The sequence below is a fragment of the Mya arenaria genome, chromosome 9 (assembly GCF_026914265.1).
Source record: "Mya arenaria isolate MELC-2E11 chromosome 9, ASM2691426v1".
Lineage (NCBI taxonomy): Eukaryota > Metazoa > Mollusca > Bivalvia > Myida > Myidae > Mya > Mya arenaria.
The window spans coordinates 3668578-3690847 of NC_069130.1; the positions used below are offsets into that span (position 1 = coordinate 3668578).

The 22270-nt window shown below is 38.0% G+C and overlaps 1 protein-coding gene across 2 annotated transcripts in view; it reads left to right on the forward strand.

Annotated features, from left to right (window-relative positions):
• The first annotated feature begins 2702 nt into the window (after nt 1-2702).
• LOC128246844 (agrin-like) overlaps nt 2703-22270 on the forward strand; it is a 33267-nt gene continuing 13699 nt past the window's right edge. The window contains exons 1-13 of one of the 2 annotated variants that reach the window (XM_052965330.1): nt 2703-3712; nt 6889-7101; nt 13286-13398; nt 13642-13744; nt 14730-14833; nt 15135-15249; nt 15630-15851; nt 17098-17212; nt 17761-17873; nt 18167-18304; nt 19301-19408; nt 20689-20853; nt 21652-21798. In XM_052965330.1, the coding sequence (XP_052821290.1) occupies nt 3226-3712; nt 6889-7101; nt 13286-13398; nt 13642-13744; nt 14730-14833; nt 15135-15249; nt 15630-15851; nt 17098-17212; nt 17761-17873; nt 18167-18304; nt 19301-19408; nt 20689-20853; nt 21652-21798 (2143 nt within the window). In that variant the 5' untranslated portion in view covers nt 2703-3225. The remainder of the gene's footprint in view (nt 3713-6888; nt 7102-13285; nt 13399-13641; nt 13745-14729; nt 14834-15134; nt 15250-15629; nt 15852-17097; nt 17213-17760; nt 17874-18166; nt 18305-19300; nt 19409-20688; nt 20854-21651; nt 21799-22270) is intronic. The other variant, XM_052965331.1, reaches the window with a different exon arrangement.

Here is a 22270-nt window from a genome sequence, read left to right on the forward strand (position 1 = left end):
CTGATTTTCTAAAAATAGTTTCTACATACATTAACTGACCACATGTTTGCCCTCACCGCGGGAAAACGACTATCTGATAAGCTCTACATTTTCAATCGGATAGGAATTATTGCTAAAGTTATTCGTAAAAATAAAATCATTTTCCTTTAACAGTTAAAACGTGTATGTTCATAAAACTAGCATAACGTATGATAAATAATCAAAGCACGGAAAATCTTTAGAAGCGATTGAAAGGGGCATGCATTATCAGGGGCGTAGCCAGCGTTACGCACTTACGTATGTGCGTAACATTAATTTGAAAAATGAAAGGTCGAGGGCTAATCTAAAAATTGATATCAGAATAAAAAGAAGAGCCAAAGAAAACGTTGCTTCCCTGAGATAGATAGCTTTCTGAGCCGAAATCAATCACTTGGTAACTACAAAGTCGGCGGCCTCAAACCTATTAATCCCTCAAAATACAGCTCAGAGCTCAAAATGTTCGTTCCATTTTCCATTGTTTACCACTGGGTAGACCCCCCCCCCCCCCGAACCCCCATCCGGCTACATATTCCCCATCCCACACCCTCCTCCTTTAGTGCGTAACATTCGGTAAAGTCTGGCTACGCCTCTGATTGTACCTTTAAATACATGGGGATACGTCGACTTAAGTGATAAGCTGTGCATCTTGAATGGAATTATTGCTGAAGTTGTTTGTAAACAAATGATTTTCCTTTAACAAAACATGTATGTTCATTAAAGGAAATGATATATGATGTATTGTATTTTCCTATCGTATGATATCTAATAAAAGCAACGAAAAATCTTTAGCATGCATTATCACATTAAATACATGACGACGATAGAAGTGACATTTACATAAACAAAATGACACAAGACGCCATAAAATAGGTAAAGATGTTGTTGTTTCCTCGCCCAGTGTGGGCAAAAGCGCTCTTGGCCCTCGGCACATTTTTCACTTTTATCAATGTGCCCTTCACCCATTCCCATAGTTCAAATAAAATTTGCAGCTCTCACATATTTACCCACTGATAGTCTTTCAGCGCCTCTCGCTTTGATTTTTATCTTGTTGGCAATTTTGAAAGTGTTAATCAACGTAGTGTGCACCCGATGCCCTCCAGCAAGACTGATAAATAGACGTATACGAAAAAGGTTTATCTGGTAAAAATGTCTCTCTGGTCCTTCTTTCAGAAAATATAAGATTACGCGCATCAACTTACATGTTCAATACAATTTAATATATTTCAGTAAGTATTAAAACCATTAATACCAAATTAGATAATATATTGAGGGGGATTTCCTCCAGATATGGATCAATATCCGCTATTCTCGGAAGTCTGAAATGATAAGAGGAACATTAAGCCTATCTGTAATTGTCTCGTCTTTAGCCAATACAGGCCAATCGTCCAGGGACGGACAATGTTTACAGTGATAACACGAATACAATTGTTTACAGTTTAACTCGACCAGAACTATGCAAACAACGGCTTGTATCATGTATATTGGATGTTGTGTTGTTGTTGCATGAAACAAAAATGCAAATGAAATACATGATGCATGACCAGTAGCTGTTTGAAAGCACAATCAATGGATGTTAGACAATACGAGTACAATGCGAACACGTACAAAACGAAGACAAAGGGCTTAACTAGAAAAAGGGCTATACTCGAGAAAGGGCTATACTCGAGAGAAAGGTCTATACTAAAGAAATGACTTTACTAGAGAATGTGATTTACTACAGGAATGGCTATACTCGAGAAAGGACTTTACTAGAGAAGGGGCTTTACTAGAGAAGGGGCTAAACTAGAGAAAGGGCTAAACTAGAGAAAGGGCTAAACTAGAGAAAGGGCTAAACTAGAGAAAGGGCTAAAGTAGAGAAAGGGCTAAACTAGAGAAATGGCTAAACTAGAGAAATGGCTAAATTAGAGAAATGGCTTTACTAGAGAAAGGGCTAAATAGAGAAAGGGCTAAAGAAGAGAAATGGCTTTACTAGAGAAAGGGCTAAATTAGAGAAAGAAAGGTTTATACTAGAAAAAGGGCTTCACTACAGAAAGGGCTAAACAAGAGAAATGGCTTTACTAGAGAAAAGGATTAACTACAGAAAGAAAGGGCTTAACTAGAGAAAGGGCTTGACTGAAAAAAGGATTAACTAAAGAAAGGTATTAACTGGAGAAAGAAAGGGTTATACTGGCGAAATGGCTATAACTACCTTGCACTGGATGTTAGAAGCGCAACCTTCGACAATGCATGTTAGAATTGTTCTTGAATACAAAGTCTAGTAACCTACGCTACTTGTCAATGTCAAAATTGTTGCAAGGTCTTCTTCGTATCAACGTCGTTATCGAAGCAAATAATCGCACCGGCATGATGCCTTTTGCAGACTGACAAGCGATTCACTAACGTTAACCGCCGTTCATTTACAGAACCAAGTTCATGAATTTTACACGAAGGCCATCTATGAGACTGGTTTAGTATCGATTAATTTCAACACCACTGATTTGGTAGGAAACAAACCACGCGGCAGCTCTAGCTTAGATGTTCCCGGGTTTGGTATCGACAATCTTCTATTATTCCTGCAAAGTGGCCGGAAGATTGCTCTGATGGGGAAGAAATGAGCGGAACATTATCCATGCGCGGAGTTCTATAGGTGTAATCACATCCATTCACGGTTGTTGAAGGAGGCATTGCGTGGAACGGCGTCTTCATATCGGGCAGATTTATGAAAGCTTAAACATACATCACTGGATGTAATGTGACTCTATCGATTTATATGGATTCAAAGGAAAAACAATCATCATTACAACTGGAAATATGTTTCATTGTTCATAAATTATTTGCGGAAGTAGTGAGGAACTGTGAAATCTATATTCGTTATTTATGACAGCAATATCTTACTTAGAAACGCGTCGTGAATTATGCGACCCGTAATGCATAACGGCGCGGCGTTCTGTCAAAATATGTCTCTTTAGAGACGTTCCGAATTAAATTATCACCAAGAGGGTAAATTAGTCGGAGAATTTTCAGAGAGAACATTGATTTTTCCTTAAATTTACGGCTGAACTTCTTGGCGAGGACAAGACTAGTTTGAATGTTATATGCAATTGGAGGATTTTGAAAGCAGACTTTTAGTACAAATTCGTTTTATATTTAACAGGAACGTACCAAAAGATACTGTACCGCATTTTATAAGTAGCACGAGGATAAGATACGAGAAAAAAGAAACTACAGATGGGAAATACCCGAGGTTTAAGTGATTCTTGCCAAATGTGTATAGCTGTGATACAGGGGAGGGTGCACGCCAAGAGGAAGCTCACGGGAACCTATACCAGAACTAAGAAAAAGGATAAGCCTACGGACTCGGATTCTTGCACATGTAAAATTGTCTTTCACAACGGTAATCTAGCAATAATACTATTTATAGCAACATTTATTCACGTGCTCGTGCCCGCGTGTTATGCGTGCTACGCGTTCCCGCCTGGAAAGGGCGACCCGTGTGAGGATATGAAGTGTCACTACGGCGCCATCTGTGTTCGGACCAAAGACGGGCTATCAGCCCGCTGTCAGTGTCAGGACGTCTGCTACAACTTTGGTGACAGCCTGGGGTCGGGGCCTGTTTGTGGCACAGATGGGAAGGAGTATGCGAACAACTGTGAGATGATGCGGGCTTCGTGTGTCGGCTTAACCGAAATATACGTACAGTACTATGGCAAATGTGGTAAGGGTTTTGAAGTAATGGTGTTCATATTTTCAGTTCAAATCTTTATTGTTAGGGCTAAGATAATTCAATTGCTAGCATGCATGACCATATCCATATTGTCTGTTGGCACTGTGCTTGTTTTAATGTTGCTCATATCCAAAATAGGTGATGGTTGTACGCGCAAAAACCCAAGGCTTGGAACTAAAACTTATGTTACTTACTTATATACCTATAGGTTATCGTTAAATATTGGTGGGAACAATGCAAACTTGGATGTAAAATGTTCCATTGCCATGCAAAACCACTGTTGATACACATATAAAAAGCCAACAGCATCTCCAGGAAGTTGCGACATGATCGATTTTCCGTCGCACCGGGAACAATCCACGAACTTGACTTAATTACATCCTAGTGCTTGGCTACATGCTAATGTCATTTGTACATGCATTTAAATTGACAAATTACATATTTCTGTAAACTATGAAAAAGAAATTCTAAATGCATTATCTCTTCAATAGTTTTGCATGTAGTGACATGTCTACGGTGTTATATATCTGACGTCCTGTGAATCATCATTGTTTAATAGATTAGTTCATTAGTTAAACGTGATATAGAACGGGGGGTGGGTGGGGGTTAGGATATTTAAACTGTATATTCATATCATGCTTTTACTTGCTAGTGCATTGAATTCATACACTTTGATTTGATGGTCAAACGTTTCAGAAGTAATACTTTACGTGTATCAACACAATGACAGAAAAATATATTGACCGTTTCCTGTGTTATTATTGCACTGTATGTATTGCCAAATAAGATATTTCTTACATAATTGGGGTTTATAAGATTTTTAAACTGTTTTTATTTGCTAGTGAATTGAATTCTCCAGTTTTGATTTGAGTAAGTAAAACTTTACGTAAAGCAACATAATGGCAAAAAATATTATATTGACCGTTTCCAGTGTTATTCTCGCACTGTATTTAATGCCAAATAAGAGAGCTATAATCTTATTATTTGTTACCGTCGAGATTTCCTCCTACATTATTGATAAAACATTTGTGTGGAAGAACAGCACTGTATGAACGATTGTAAGCGTTTCTCAATGTCTCTGTCTAAGGGCGCGAAAAAGCAACGCAATCGATTCATGTCTTTCTGATACATCGCATCTCTGTCTCTCTGAACTCATATGACATCCGCTCCACTGTCTCTCTGAACTCATATGACGTACGCTTCTCTGCCTCTCTTAAGTTAAATGACATCCGCTCCTTTGTCTCTCTGAAGTCACGTGTTTCCCTCTTCTCTGTCTCTCTGAACTCATATGACATACTTCTCTGCCTCTCTTAAGTTATGGGACATCCGCTCATCTGTCTCTCAGAAGTTACGTGACATCCGCTCCTCTGTCTCTCTGAAGGCATGTGACATCCGCTCCTCTGTATCTCTGAAGACACGTGGCATCCGTCATCTGTCCATCTAAAGTAACGTGACGGCCGCATCATTGTCTTTCTGAAGTCACGCGAAATTCGTATAGTTGTCTCTCTGAAATCATGTGACATCTTTGAAGTCACGTGACATCCGCTCCTCTGTCTCTCTGAAGTCACGAGACATTCGCTCCTCTGTCTCTCTGAAGTCACGTGACATCCGCTCCTCTGTATCTCTGATGTCATGTGAATTTTGTCTCATGGGGGCCAGAGCAGGCAAAGACTGTTATTCGCTTCTCTGTCTCTCTGAAGTCACGTGACATCCGCTCCTCTGCCTCTCTGAAGTCACGAGTCATTTGCTTCTCTGTACCTCTGAAGTCACATGACATCCGCTCCTCTGTCTCTCTGAAGTCACGAGACATTCGCTTCTCTGTCTCTCTGACGTCACATGACATTCGCTTCTCTGTCTCTCTGACGTCACATGACATTCGCTTCTCTGTCTTTCTGACGTCACATGCCATTCGCTTCTCTGTCTCTCTGAAGTCACATGACATTCGCTTCTCTGTCTCTCTGACGTCACATGCCATTCGCTTCTCTGTTTCTCTGAATGCATGTTCATTTTGTCTCGTGGGGACTTTAACGGCGCCAGAACAGGCAAAAGACTGTCAATTAATTTTATATATGGTATTTTAAGAAATACTGCCCTTTGACTATTTTACCTATGTTTTGCTGGTACAAGCATCTCCATAAATTTGAAGGTATTTATATCAAACTACATACACATATTGTCTATGTTGAGTGCTGTGCGAAATACCGTTATTTTGTGTATGGTATTTTCAGAGTTATTGACTTTGATGATTTTTATTCTTATTGTTTTACTTCCCTCCTTACATTAACTTAACATTCTGTTGAGATATTCCTTTAACTGTCCAAAATAAATATAAGGGCCTTTAACAATGATGCCTTCCCAACAGCATATTGTATTCAAGGAGCATACATCACTCCCAGTGAATAATTCTGATTACAAGAAGTCGGTGTTGTGGTTGCACTAACCACATCCGCTGATAGATCTAGTTCCTAGGTAGTAAAGCCGATAGTTATATAGAGACAATTTATTTCAATCTCTATACTTACGTTTGGTTGCATTCTTTTTTATTGTTGACAACTTGTATTTTAACTAAAAAAAGTTTTCCCAATACACAGTCCCATGTAGTTTATTTTGTCATTGCGCTTGTTCCTGTATTTTTCATTAGTCATGGAACAGTATGCAGTTTATAAACACTTGGACATTTCAATTTTGCACCGACAAGGATGTCTATCTTTTTCTTTTCTTTTTGGAATTGCCATTCTACGACCATCCGTTTATTGTGTCATAAAAACATCAATAACTACAAAAGGGTCTCATGAGCATTCGTCTTGATTACCAAAACAGTTACTAAGAATAACTTGTGTCTGTTTTCTAGCTTATTATAGCACTGGAACCTATTTTAAGAGGCCCCCTAAAAGATTATTTATCCTTAATACATGGGAGAGAGGCAGGTACCACTTTATAACATGAAAAGTGTTATTTGGGGAAAAAACACATCATGTGCAAACTAAATGGGCAACGTAGGTATCTGTTAAATAGAGTTTTTACAATATAATATAAAAAGTACTAATTTGTTTCCTTGAACAGGTGGTATAATAATGAAAGTTCGCCTGAATTTATTTGCATGAGCCTTTATGAGCAAAAAAAAAGTTATCCTTCACACTTCCATCACTCGAATCCATCTGTTGCAGATCCATGTGAGGGCTTCTACTGCCCGGGCCAGCAAGTGTGCAAGCAGGACTCGGACCGGAAACCAGTGTGTACGTGTGAGACTACGTGCCCGGAAGATGTGTCGCACGTGTGCGGGAGTGACGGACAGACGTACAGTAACGAGTGTATGGTCCGGAAACAGGCTTGCTCGCTGGGCCGGGACATCGTCGTCATCTATCAGGGGAAGTGCAAAGGTATGACCGGCGTTGTTACAGCAGACATGCTAAATATTAATGGAAACTAAGTGAATTCATATACATGTTTATTTATTTAAACCTTTCAAAAATATATGTAATTGTAGAAGGCACTTTCATCAAACACTTCAGCCTATAATAAGTTTCAATAAATGTAATAAATAACGTCAGTATTTTTAATGATACATATATCAGCAAGCTTTCTGTGACGAAATATACGATTAAAAGATTAGTATAAGTAAGTACCTAAATGTGATGAACACGAGGAATGTGACGTCATGCGCGTTCTCTTTGTAAAAGACGTCATATCTGTCCACCAGACCGTGACGAGCACGTGTTCCACACGGGAGGCCCTGGTAACTGTTGTCTGGCACCGAGCGTCTTCATATTGTTATAGGCCAGAATGAATAGCGAAATACCCAATAACTCGAGCATTATAAATAATCTTCCAAATATGAATTTAGACTGTCATATGCACACTATTTGGTAAGCGATGAAATTTTAACGTGTTCCTAAATGAATTCGGATTAACGACCAAAAGCTCTGACAAGCGGAAAGAAATATTTATTGTGTATTTCACTGTTAGTGATTTGCCTGAACTTTTAATAGAAGTGAGATATATCCATAATTGAATGTTTCTGTTGTAACAATATTTGCAAGTTTCAGAAATACAACGGAGGCTGGCCAATGTTTTGCTTTTTTATTTATTTGGAAAGATTTTGCTTTTTGCAGAAACGTAGGTTACAAAATTGAATGTTGGTGTTCCAAGTTGTCATTTAGGGTAGAACTTAGAATACGTATGTAGTTTAAATGTGTGAATGTCACATGGACTATGTTGTGAGACACATTGTAGGGTTTATGCCGAAACCTAAGCCTGAAGGTAACAAAACCCTATACATTGTGTATTTTAATATTCATTAGTGCATTATGGCATTTTCCCTTCTAAAACGGTCAGTACATGATAAAATATACCATTGGCCTGTATAACACAACTGTGCATAATAGGATCAACAAAGTTTCGCAAAACGTAAGTTAGAAGAGACAATACATTTTAAGATTTTTTTAAGAATAACCTGGGTTGGTATTCAATATTCAACTTAAGTTAATCTTATGGTCATTGACAACTGACTTTATTCACTGTATAGGCCAGTCAATAATAACAAGTAATCCGATTAGCTACATCGTCCAATTAAGACCAATATTGAATACTAGCCCTGATTGTTCTTAGGTTGCTATCAAATTGAAGAATTAATGGATATGACTCTGTTTAAATATGGATATGGAAACAACATATTTGTTCTGATTTCTCGGAATGGTATCAATTTTCGACACATTTAACATCGAAGAAAATGTACACATGTTGATTCCATACCTGCTTTATATGATTCCGTTAGATTTTACGTGCTCTATACATCGGTATGTAATTCATGCATTGCTTTCAAATCGTTATCAAAATCGTAGCACCCTCGGCTATTTTTAGAAAGTAATCCATTCACGGACAGATACGGAAATTGCCGAGTAGCTGCGATTGGATATTCACGTTTTAAGCATCATTCCTCCCGCGCAATCGCACTTGAGGCATGATTTCTTCCTTTCAAACTCTACATTGTCTGTCTTTCCCCTTCCTTTGTCTTTTCTTTCTCATTTATTACTTTAAATTCTTTTTTCTATCAACTTTTCAATAATACGCACTATCCTTTTGTCATTGTTTTTTTTAAAACATTGTTCTATTTTTTACTCAAAGATCAATATTTCGCAGTAACATTAACTTTATTTGTTTCTGCAACACAATTTAAGCAGAGGACAGGCATCATCGCATTTATACAACTAAAGTTGTCGCCTGACTGGTTGTCGTAAAAATATGATAAGCATGTTCATAATTCTAATACGTTTGCATGTCGAATGCCCTTCAACGTCAAATTTCTTTATGTTGATAATTCTAACTTTTAATAACCATCATGAATTATGTAATGATTTAAATGGTTAAAAGTTCGCATTGAACCTTTATAAATCAAGAGACAAATAAAAACAGTATCTCTAAAGATATCAAATTGCCTCTCTATGAAATATTCCCAACAAAGTTAGCCAACACTGCTCAAACAGTTTGTTTGACCCGTATTTTTTTCAGATAGTCATGAACATTGAATCTGACCAGTAACGAAAGAAGAGTATACACTAAACAGTCAAAGTCAAATATCAGTTTGTTTTTTCCTATTTTGATATTAATCTTCTCTAGACTTGTTCTGGCTTATGCAAGATTTCCTATATCGTGTGTTAATATTGGAGGTAGGGGTTAAATAGCAGGGTCCTTTCCGATTAAAATAAAATGTTATGAAGTCTGACATTGAAGGCATATTTCTTATCAATTATCTTGCAAGAAATAAACTATAGTCGATTTATATCCGATGCAAATAATTCTATTCCAGCATTTTAGCTTAACATAATGTTAATAGTCACGACATAGCATGTGTCTTGGGGACTAACTTATATAAGTGTTTTCAAACTTTATGAACATTAATACGTCTATCATACTCTGTAAACGGTTTTTTTCCCTTATTGCGGTTCACTGAGTTTAGAAAAGAGACCGGTTTTCTTCTAAAGTCCGTCGAATGTTCCTAATTTCAATTCATCATATTGCTATTGTCACAATGACAAGTCCTTTAGCAATTAGTGACAAAACTATCTGTTTGAGCAGTGTATATCCCTTTTAAAACAGTGACCCATCCGTGTCTTAATAAACAATGCGGCCCAAACCATGATTGCCTGGTGGACAGGACAGGCCAGGCCCAATGCGTGTGTCCGTCTGTGTGCCAGCCCACCATCCAGAAACCAGTATGTGGCTCTGATGACGTCACGTACGAGAGCACGTGCCACCTGCGTCTCGAGGCCTGCCAGGCTGGCGTCAACACGAGCCTCAAGCACAGCGGGAGATGCTCCGGTACTGTCCCTGGTTTCTCTCTTCTTTTGTTTCTCTAACCAAACCTCATGTCTTAAACTATCGGCGTTTTCCGTTCGACTGAACTGAACCCCCAAGAGTGTCATAAAACTCTCAGCTTTTCTTTAACAACATCTTGGAAAGCCTGCGGCGTAGGTTTTAAACGCCAGGAGAAATTAAAGGCATTATTTTTAAGTACGCTAGTGCTTAAGTCGATCATATTTGTTATGGGGTTTTGTAAACCTAATACTTTTGGGAATGTTTATTAAATTTGTTCATGTTAAGAAAACTAGATGTATACAATTAAAGACGCTCGGTTAATTTTAGAATAGTTCTGTGGCTTGAAACTTATTTATACATTTATAATTATTAAAACATATTTAATACCATGTGTTCGCTGATATTTTATTTCAATAGAATCTCGTTTACTAAATTGCCTTTGCGTATATATTCCGCGCTATAAAAGTAATACCAAACAGGCGTAATATATAGGTTTCCTAAAAAGCGTCGTTACACCAGACCAGATTTGCTTAATGGGCAGGAGATCCATAACGAAGAAATAAACATGGCCGTAGTTTGACGGATGCATTAGTTCTCCGTGAAGAAAACCGTCCCAGGGACCGCCATATCTCCCTGCCAGGAAAATGGGAAATCACTGCCTGAATTAAACACCGCTTCAGTGTCGCCTGGTGCCAAATATCCCTCGTATAAGGAAAAGACAAAAAATCCCGGGTGATTCACTGTCGCCATATTAGTAAAATGTTATTTCAGGAAAACTGTTTTGAATGCGCGCTTACTGTTTACATTGTGAAATAAATGATTACTCACTAAATAAAAATGCTTCATATTATTAAACAACATATAGTGATGCCACATTTTCCACGGTATAATTAAATACTTATATTTACGGAATTCGCCGGTCTGACCTATGGGATGGTACAGCAAATACAGCAACAACGGGGACGCACAGTTCCACACAGATAAAAAACGTTATACACACGCAAAGAAACACAATATGAAACATGAAATTTACATTAAAAATGCTATTGTCTGTCAATTATTTTCGAAAAGCACACGGGTAATCGCCATTGGGCTTTGGAGGATATTACTCCTCACTATATTATCCCTTTGATTTTTAAGAACGTTAAGCATGATCATGACGGGGTTATTCGCCAATGCTGTAAAACTTTAGTTAAAACACAAGCACAATCGGAACAAACGCAGGTATGAACTTATATTTAATCGTTCTACATTACATTAGCCTCCATGTGTGGCCTCCTGCCAGTTTTAGATGTTCTGCACGATTATTGACAGAGAGGCAAAGTCAAGGGAACATTCTTATTAAGCTCCTATTTCTGACCTGTCATTCTTCATTTATTAGACACTTAAATTCTTACTGGAAATCAAGTCACCTGATAGGGTGAGAATCTTGGACAGCACCATATTTATATGTTGACCACGACTGTTGATTCCTAGGCATTGTAAATGGAAAATCGACTTCAATCAACACAGCCAAAGTATGTTTTTGTCTTGATTTGTGTTATAACTTCCTGAAATATGACCCCAGAAGCACGCAAAACAATCTAAAATTGCAATAATCAAACCTTTTTGCAGAAAGGGAGACGTGGAGACTATAGTGGTCAGTAAAGTGCTTGCGTGGGCACACGAAGTCACCGTAAAGAATCACGTGACAAAAAAGGGGTTCTCACATTGGTCATCACGGGTCACAACCGATTTAAACATAGTACTGTTTCTTAGTTTATAAAAACTATGTTATAATCTGCTTCTACACTTGTGAAATGTTTCAGATTTGCTTGTACCTTTATGGTGCAATCCTTGGCCAAAATTTCAGCGTTTCATCGTTTTGCAAAATTCCGACAAGCATAGGTTAAGAAATATTTCCACATCTATTCTGTCGAAAAGTTATTTAGAAATTAATGTCACTTATTTGTTTATTTTCATCGGTTGTGACCCGTGTTGACCCATATGACAACTCCTTTGAAGTCGCATGATCCCTCCCCCTCGAAGTGTCTATACGGAAGAGAACTGATATGATTATTCTCTACTCGTTTCTAGACATACACGTTTGAAGAACCTAGAATGCTTGGGATTTCTGGGTTGATTTAATGTTGAAGAGGTGAGAACCCTGGTATAAAAGTATTTCGCCACATTGACATTGATATCATCTGTATGACGTACACATCCGGTCAGATGTCTTCAAATGGCGATTTGTAATTGGTGATATAAATCACATAGAGTTGAACGTCTTAACGGCATTTGGTGTTATGTACCAGGCCTCAGTTTTTCGAAACTTCTTAAGCTATCAGGCTTAAGTAGCTCATTTCAATTACTAGTAGTCAAAATACATACCTTTATTGAACTTTGATAAAAGAAAAATAATTTATTGTGATAATCATGCAGTTAATTCTAATCTTAAGTATAAAAAGCTCTTAAAGAAGTAAAAATTATGCAATTAGTTGAAAAACATAAATAGTGAGCTTAGCTTAATCCTGTTATAAGGGACTTAAGAAGTTTCGAGAAAATGAGGCCCGGACGGTAAGTCATACACGCGAGAAGGCAATATAACTTGCAGAGGGCGTATCCCTAATTATGTTTAAGAACAATTTCTGTATTTATTTACAGATTCAAAACGACCGGATGCCTATGATATACCCTGAGTGCTGTATTTTTATTTCGACTCCTATTTGAAGAGGACAACGGCATAAGTCGAGGTACACTGTCCAGGGTTCGCAGACAGTCTCCAGGATATCTCTAAATTCAGTGTTTTATGGTTACACTCGTTGGTTTCCTATTCCAGATAGCCGGGACTCGTGTCGGGTGTAAGATGACCATTTGTAAATGCAGCACAAGCCTCAGCAAACAACAATTTGATTTTATGCTTAATAACGTTGATTTCCATACAAAACGTACATAGTAGGCAGGAACAATCAAACAAACTTCAACAAGAAAACCAAGCACTCTTTTTTTATTGATATTCTTTGAGAAAAACAAATTCTAAAGCAAACTTCGTTTTGGTTTGCAATATACGAATAATCGCAAGCGTCTTAGCTGAATTTTGATTTCCAGAAAATGTTTGTTGTTTTGTTTTATAGGCTGACACCCAACAAGCCAGATAACGTTGAACACATAATCAATTTGGTTTGTAGTGGATACACACAGAGGTCGGGATCAAGACGTTTTAACAGTATGAAACATGTACTAGTACAATGACGCTACGTATTATTACAGATAACCAGGGCCCGTGCCGCGGAGTTAGCTGCTCATTTGACGGGGAGTGTATTGTGCGGGAGGGCCAAACATCCTGTGAGTGCCCTGTCTGCACCATGAAGCCTTATGATCCGGTATGATACACGTACTTGTATAAAGGACAGTGTCCTGCCACTTTTAAATACTGTAGCTAATTGAATTACTAAAAGTTTAAGACATCAATTCCGTTTGTTGTCAATTTGAACCACTATTCTAGTGCAATTTGATATTTCTTCGCATCTTGTCTTGAGAGTTATCTTCGCATTTAGTCCGGAGAATTATCTTTGTTGTATTCCGTTTACTCAGCATTATCATTTTCATATAATGTACTCACGCAGGTATGCGGTACGGACGGGATCTCGTACGAGAACGAGTGTTACCTGCGCCTCGAGAACTGCAAGGAGCAGAAGGCCGCCACCACAGAACACATGGGCCTCTGTAGTACGTGCAAGCGTTCCTTGATATCTACTACTGTAGTATATGTATTTTAACATTATCCTTAAGATTCCCAAATTGTTACAAGTTGGAGTTCACCATGTTGTCCATTATGTAGCGAATTGTTAAGTATTTTAAGTAAGGGACATTCTATCCATTTTGTCAATGGTCTTCGTTAGTTAAAATGTTTTAAACTGTCTCCCCTCACGGTACAGGTATACACTTTTGAAGTCTTTCTAATCACGACCTCTGTTAAAGTATAGTCATTCCTTACTCTCGGTAAATGTTATCATTCCTAACTATGTAAAAATGTTTTCATTCTTAACTCTGTGAAAATGATGTCTTTCCTTACTCTCTGTAAATGATGTATTTCCTTACTCTGTGTAAATTTTGTCATTCCTTACCCTTGTAAATTTTGTCATTCCTTACTCTATGTAAATGATGTCTTTCCTTACTCTGTGTAAATGTTGTCATTCCTTACTCTGTGTAAATTTTGTCATTCCTTACTCTGTGTAAATTTTGTCATTTGTTACTCTGTGTAAATGATGTCTTTCCTTACTCTGTGTAAATGTTGTCATTCCTTACATTGATATGTTATCATGTGTATTGCCTGTCTGTCCTTACCTAGTGTATTTATTTTTCATTTCTTACCCATATATTTCATCAAGTGTTTATGCTGTCATTCGTAATTCTGTGTAAATGCAGTAATTCGTAACCGTGTATAGATCTTGTCATTCCTTACCCCAATATTTCATCAGGTGAATATGCTGACATTCGTTACCCCAATTTTTCATCCAGTGTATATGCTGTCATTACTTACCCTGTGTATATTTTGTTATCATTATTTACCCTGTGTATATTTTGTTATCATTATTTACCCTGTGTATATTTTGTTATCATTATTTACCCTGTGTATATTTTGTTATCATTATTTACCCTGTGTATATTGTGTTATTTCTTACCTCTATATATCATCACGTGTTATTCCCAGTGTCCTCTGGTTGTGACAAAGATCGGTCCGCGTGTAAGCACTATTCGATCTGTGACAGAAGTGAACCCATCCCGAGATGTGTCTGCCCCACAGGCTGTGCTTCAGTAAGTGCATATAACTACAGTGTATACCTGGCATATAAAGACCTGATGGTTAATACATTTAAACACCGTTTATCCGAAATTATCGCTATTTCGAATTTCTCTTAAGTCCAGATTTTAATTCTTCTTTGTAAAATTAAAAAAGAAATCACCAATAATCTGAAATCACTATTTCGAAATTATCGCTATTTCGAAGTGTACTTGCTGTGTACAATATTCATAGCTTGGTTTTTAAACAATTTGCATAACTGATGTCATAAATGATTACAATAAATATATTTTGATATATTGAATACTTATGTAGACAACTGCCCGGGTGTGTGGGACGGACGGTGTGACATACAACTCCGAGTGTGAGATGAGGGTCGCCTCCTGTAAGAGCCAGAAAAGCATCATTATAGCCTCCTTCGGCGACTGTGGTGAGTACATATATCAACATGGTAAGTCTCCTTCGGCGACTGAGGTGAGCTCCCACTTTGAAATGTTAAGTCTCCTTTGGCGACTGTTGTGACATCCCATGATATTGAAATGTAAAGTCTCCTACGGCAACTGTGGTGAACATACATATATAAAATGATAAGTCTTCTTCGGCAACTATGGTGAGCTCCCATATTGAATTTTAAGGATTCCTTGACGACTGTTGTGAACACACATATTAAAATAATAAGTTTTCTTCGGCAGCCGAAGTTCTTTTTCCGATTCAAGAAATTATGACGTCATATTGACTATTTACGTCATATTTACTATAAGACCCATCTTTCTTGTCGCAGTTCGTATATTGAACCAATTAATGTTCCAGAGGACTGTAATGGCATTCAGTGTAAGTACGGGTCTGACTGCGTGTCGGGAAAGTGCGTGTGCCCTCAGATCTGCCCCACCCGCTATGAACCTGTATGCGGCACGGACGGACAGACATACAGGAGCGAATGTCACCTCCGCAAGGAGGCGTGTCGCCACGGAACCGACATAGACATCAGGCGGAGCGGCGAGTGTGTGGACGTACTGGAGTCAGGATCCGGGGGTAAACGCGCCTTGAGCCACAGGGGTTTCTGTCCATTTTTGTTACCCTACATGTATATAGGGTTAGGGTTAAGGTTAAAGGTCGATATTAACCACTGTGGTTTTAGCGTGATTAATATCTCCGTTAAGCGTGTTTGTTCATTTGTTTTAATTGCTTATTATATAAAGTATGCATAACTCTGGAGATTCCTTATTAAATATCAAAACTACCAAACGCATTTATCATTCGGAACTCCTTATCAAAAACAACCTCGGATGTATATGGACGGTTTACATACTCAGAAATCGGTATGTTTAAGTCCGCTGCAAGTAGATCGCGAAGTAATTTAATTTAGCTGTTAAAACGTAATGAATTAACTCTTGGAAATCTTAATTATGTTTGCAATAAGACAATTCACTGGCAATCAATATAAACTTAGATTAACTAATACATGGTAAAACACTACATTTCATTAATGATATAATTCAAAATTTTACGAACTACTTCTACTGATGTTCCTGCATACATCCGAGATTGATTTCGATAAAAATGGCCGAGGAGTTCCGAATGACGCATTTGTATCATGCCCCTTAACGGAGATTACTATGGTACTGATGTACGTTTAGGGCCTTCGTTAAAGCAGACGAGTATACGTGATGGTTTTACGTCTGACACAGAACATGCACATGTTGTATTGTGTGCTGATTTAAAAACGCTGTTATTATAAATGAAATATCAAATTGATATTATATATTTCATTGAGTAAAATAGAATAAACTTAGGAGGAAGTTATATGGCTATCAATGTCAGTCATCTCATTGTCTCATTATTCTGATATTTGGCTTTAAATGTTGATTTCCCTACGACACATTCACAAACTTTAGTTGCATTACATTATATAGCTTTAAACGTTGTGTTATAAGTGCAGTTATTATAGTTCTGCTAAATAAACCTTTTTTATTTCAAAGTTTTGCTCTTTATCAGTTTCGACTATCTTTGCGTTTCCTCTCTTAGTTGTGTGTATCATAATCTGTTAAAGCGACCAATATGACGTGATTGAGATCTGTATCCAACTTGCCATGTGTTAAAACAATAGATGTTTTGTCTTTTTTCAACTCTCAGGTATTTAGTGTCTTATTAAATATCAATCTAGTTTAACAGTAATTAATTTAAGTAAGAACCTTTTTTGTCTTCTAAACAAAATTCAAATCATGTAATATTGTGACTATTTTCCCATTATAACTGTGCACATGTTTTGATGACGTAGAAGGTTCAGGCGAGCCCGAGTGTGACGTCACCACGTGCTTCTATGGCGGTACTTGTCAGCTCAACATGGACGGCGTGTACGAGTGTATGTGCTCCTTCAGCTGTGAGGCCATCAGGTACATGCAATCGTAGAACACATAAATCTACCTTAGAAATAAATACACAGCAAATAAAACTTTTGATTGCTTTGTTTTTTAATGTATAATGCACCAAACATTTGAAACTTGAATACTTGACTTTGAATCAAGTCTTCACTGACGAAATGTTGTAGAATCAATGATGCAATCTTTGGCCAAAGTTTCAGCATTGCATCGTTCTACAAACTTCCGTCAAGTTGAAATTTTGGCCAAGCATTTCACCATTTAAATACAAGCAAATATTTCACACGTGTAGAAGCGAAAAATAGAAAAAAAGTATTTTATAGGCTAAGAAGTGTTTTCATATCTTTCTGTCAAAAAAGTAATAAAGAAATTTACGTCAATAAATTGTTTGTTTACATTTGTTATAACCTGTGCTGACCCATGTGAGAACCCCTTTAAGTCACGTGATTCCTCCTCCTGATTTATAGAGTTAGAGTTATATATGGTCATATGATGGCACATTTCCTATTTAGGTTACAATTGACAATCGTTGTTGTGCTGGAACGCTATTGTTTTTGTTTCAGGTCGCCTGTGTGCGGGACGGACGGACAGACGTATGGAAACCAGTGTGAGCTGCAGGCCGCTGCGTGTCGCCTCCAGATCGAGATTCAGGTCAGCTCTACGGACAGCTGCGACGGTATGTTAATGTCCACTTAAGAACTCTTGTCATGAATTTTTTTGTGAAATGGGACAATGACCATTAAATGTCTATAAGGAAGTGCTGCATAGAGTCAGGGATCGTTTACATGAAGAGCGTAAATTAAATGAACATGTCAGCCAATCCGAAGTAAAACTTTGATCATGTTTTAAATAGATTTGTAACAGCTAATGTAATACATCCCGTAGAAATCCCATATAATTAATGCAGGAATTCTGTTTTTGACTGTCAAATGTTACCAGTCATAAATGAGCGTTACATCCTGTTTGCAGACATGGCGGAGGTATTGTGTGACGGCCTGCCACCTCTCATCGACACCATGACCGGGGACCCCTTCACGTGCGCGGCGGCCCCTGATTGCCCACCTGGAAGTTACTGCCACAAGCAGTTTGGCCGCTGCTGCAGCGAGGGTGAGTTCACGTTATTTGGTGTGGTTTCTTACAGAAATGTCAGCCTAGAAATACACTGACAGGAGAATGGACGTCAACGGAAACGAATTCACACATGAAAACTGTCAGTATATTTCGAAGGACAGAAACTTCTAAACGCCTTGCTGCATTAGATATTGCATAAAGACATGTGTATAACGGTACGTGTTTATGTTTAATAACCAATGAATGCCCTGTTTTGTTGTCAACTGTGTGTGTGTGTTTCGTTGTGTTAGCGTCCCGAATGTCTTGTAGCTGTTTGTCTGAGTTCCGACGTGTTTTGTTCTACGTTTTGTTGATACAGACATCGTTATTTTTGCTTGACAGTAAATGGGATGACATTATATTGTTGCACAGACTATTATGTGTTACAGTTTTGCCTGGGAACGCGTTTACTGAATGCGCTTGCCTCTGTATTATAGCATGTACGAATATGTTATTAATGTTTTTTGAAGAAGATAAACTGTATTTCCAAATATTTTAGCCTCGGTCACCTGTATCGGTATGAATGCAAACTATATGTGTTTGTAAACAAGGCCTCTATCCACTTATTTTTTTTTCAAATACAATATTTACCAATGTATACATGTAGACTCAAAAGAATGGCCCAATAGAGAAATTGTACTTTTACAAGTATTGTATTGAATAGCAATGCACTGGAGTAACACTAATCAGGATATAGGGTTAACTAAATAATATAGTTAAAACGCTATTTAGATAATCTTTTAATATATTTTCAAGACGCTTTTATACCTTGATATTAAACATAAACACAGTGTGATGGTGTGCCAACCAAGTCTTGACCTTTTGAAAAATGGAAACTGTTACTGGTTTCTTCTACTCTACCATGCGTGATTCAAAACGCCCTGTTTTGTTCACAGTCTAACTAATAAAACAGTACGAATTGCAAAAATATATATAGATACTTGAGCTTGTGACGATGTGTGTCTATCTCCTGTAAGCGCTTGCCTTCTGTAGCCGTCCTAGATTCTGACCTCTACATCCGGGACTGCACCGAGAGCGTGTTTGGTTGCTGTGACGACATGGTTACTATGGCACCAGGACCAAACAAGGCTGGATGTCCAGGTAACGCTTATTACAGGAAAATGCCCGTTGGCATTATGGATGATATTTTCATATAAAATATCGTTATATTTAAAAGGGGATATATATAGTAGGAAATTCATAGCGATGTAACGAGATTCATTGAAATATCTACAGTAATGTTAAACAATTAAAAATATTACATATCTATTTTCGTTTAAGAAAATTTTCTTTATTTTTAGTATTGATAACACGACTATTGAAGTGTTTTAAAAATATTTCTCCCAAACGACATAATTTTACTAACTTGAATTTTTGTTGTATTTGACTAGCTGGAATGAGCGAAGTGTGGTAACTTGCATGTAGTACGCGCGTGATCACGTGACGTCATCTAGAAGCACGTGATATATCCATGTAGTCGTGTCGTGAATTTTGACGTCACTGCTCTCGTGTAGTGCATTTTTATATAAAACATTTTATTGTGTTCATTGTTGTCTGTCAACTAGTAATGATTGCTTGGATTTTATGATTGTTTCTTGCACAGTTTGTATTAAATGTTGTATGCAATTTATTATTTTATGTTCTACCACTTTGAATATTACACCATATAACTTCCAGGAGTAACTTGTAGTAATTATTTCGCTTACAGAGCTGCCAAATTTGTTTATTCTAGCTGAAAACAAATTTAAGAAGATACTACCACTCTTTGAATATTGGCATACTTTTGCTAATATTAGAATGTATGGAGACTGAAGTTTGGATGTGTAATTTTGGAATTGTTTGATAGATAACAGAAAATTTGGGTATCTGAAATGAACGTTTCTTTCGTAGTCATTGACTCTACCGTCATCGTTCATTCAGCGAGAAGTGAGCATTCAAAAACTATCGTAGTCTGGAATACCTTCGAAAATCAGTCAAAACTGGCTATGTCTAACTCTGTTCTCTCAATGTTCTGGAAATGCTTGAAATGCGGTAAAGTTATACACATTTTGTATTCCTGTTATATCGAGTATTCGTTATCTCGAAGTACTTCCCGAGGTCCCAAAGACTTCGACATAGCGAGTTTTTACTGTATAGTTTTTTTAAAAAGACTTTTGGTGAGACCGTTTATTTCATAAAAAACAAGTACATATTTGAAGGAATCCATGATTATCAATGCTTCTCTACATTTTCCTGCAGATCGGGCCAACCACACAACGTCTAAGCTTATCATGTATATTGTTTTATGCAGGAAACAAACTCATTATTTGTCGCAACATAGCGCAAGAAAGTAACCCCACAATCCACTCATAATGTCATGTTTGTACCTCCCAATTTTTCAGACCAGTGTCAATGCAAACCGATTGGCTCGCTGAGCAGCACGTGCGACCCGAGCACGCGGCAGTGTACGTGCAAGCCCGGGGTGGTGGGGCTGCGATGTGACCGCTGTGATAACGGCTACTGGGGGTTGCAGCTAATACGGGAGGAGAACAACTCGGGATGCATGCGTGAGTGAGGCATCGATCGTACTCATTCGGAGCACCTCGGCCATTTTCCATCGTTATCAACCTCGTATGTGTATGGACGGTTCACAATGTCAAAAATCTTCAAGTTTGACTACGCCGCAAGTAGATCGCGTTGGAGTTTCAATTTAGCATTTTAATTTAGCGGTAACAATGACGTTTCTCTTAGGAATCTTAATCTTATGCAATAATACACTTCACTGGCAGTTATTTAAAACTGAAACATTTGAGAAACCCTATTACTGTTATTTAAAATTTTACTACTTCTACTGGTGAACCGGCTTATATCCGAGGTTGTTTTTGATGGAAATTGGCCGAGGAGGTCCGAAAGCGATCGAACTATGTGCCATTGGGAAATAAATACTGTTCATTTTATCGAATAACTGCTTCGAGGGATATTTGTAAAAATGCAGAACATATTCATCTAGCCTTTTTTGCGTTGTCACGATCGTTCATTATTGTATACCGTTTTTGGACACATTAAAACATTTTCTTTTGAATACGTAAAACATTTTCCAAAGGACTCCGCAAACAGTTAAGCAAAACAAAACGTTTTGCACGATGTTGCGCGAGACTGTGGTCTCTTGTTGCGGGGGAAAGCGGAGTGTCCCAAGAAAACCCACTTGTCCGGCTTTGTGACCACTAACCAATTTCACGTGCGCCAAGGCTAGGAATCGAACCCGGGTCGCCGTAGTGATAAGCGAGTGTGCTAACCATTGCGCTATCGTTGATTTTGTGGGTTGTTTTTCTTTAGTTGTATTGTTATTGTTTTCTCCTTTGAAGCTTGTAACTGCCACGAGCTTGGTTCCCGTCGAAAGGACTGTAACCAGAACACGGGGCGGTGCACGTGCAAGGACAGTTATGACGGACACAAGTGTGGCCGGTGTCGGGATACTAACCTACCCGCGGGAGACCTCGGCTGTGACGGCGGTAAGCAACAACAAAAGCAATGATAAAAGCAATACAGCAACAACAGCAACAACAATAACATGTGAAACTTGAGGGTGAAGTGTTTTATTTGGAATTTGTTACTAATGATAACGAGCTTAGAAGTTAAAATAAATCCAAGAATTTTCAGTTAGAAATACAGATGTTTTGTCAAATGCAGAAACTTTGCCTTTCAGACAGCTACTTTCGATATGCAAACATGCACATGCGGGGTTAGTAGAGTTGTTCTTTTGACACTGATCACTGTAATAAGGTTGTAACTGATCACAATAAAGACAAGAACAAAGCTATCACTTCACAACCCTCGTACGTGCGCTAAAGGTGTTCACGATGTTCACATATTACTGGTCGAATACCTTGTCGTGTATACTAGTATGGTACAGTTCCGTTTGTGGTCCCTGTCACACACTCGCTTGTATGGAAAGGGCAAATCAGCGCATGACCTTGAAGAATT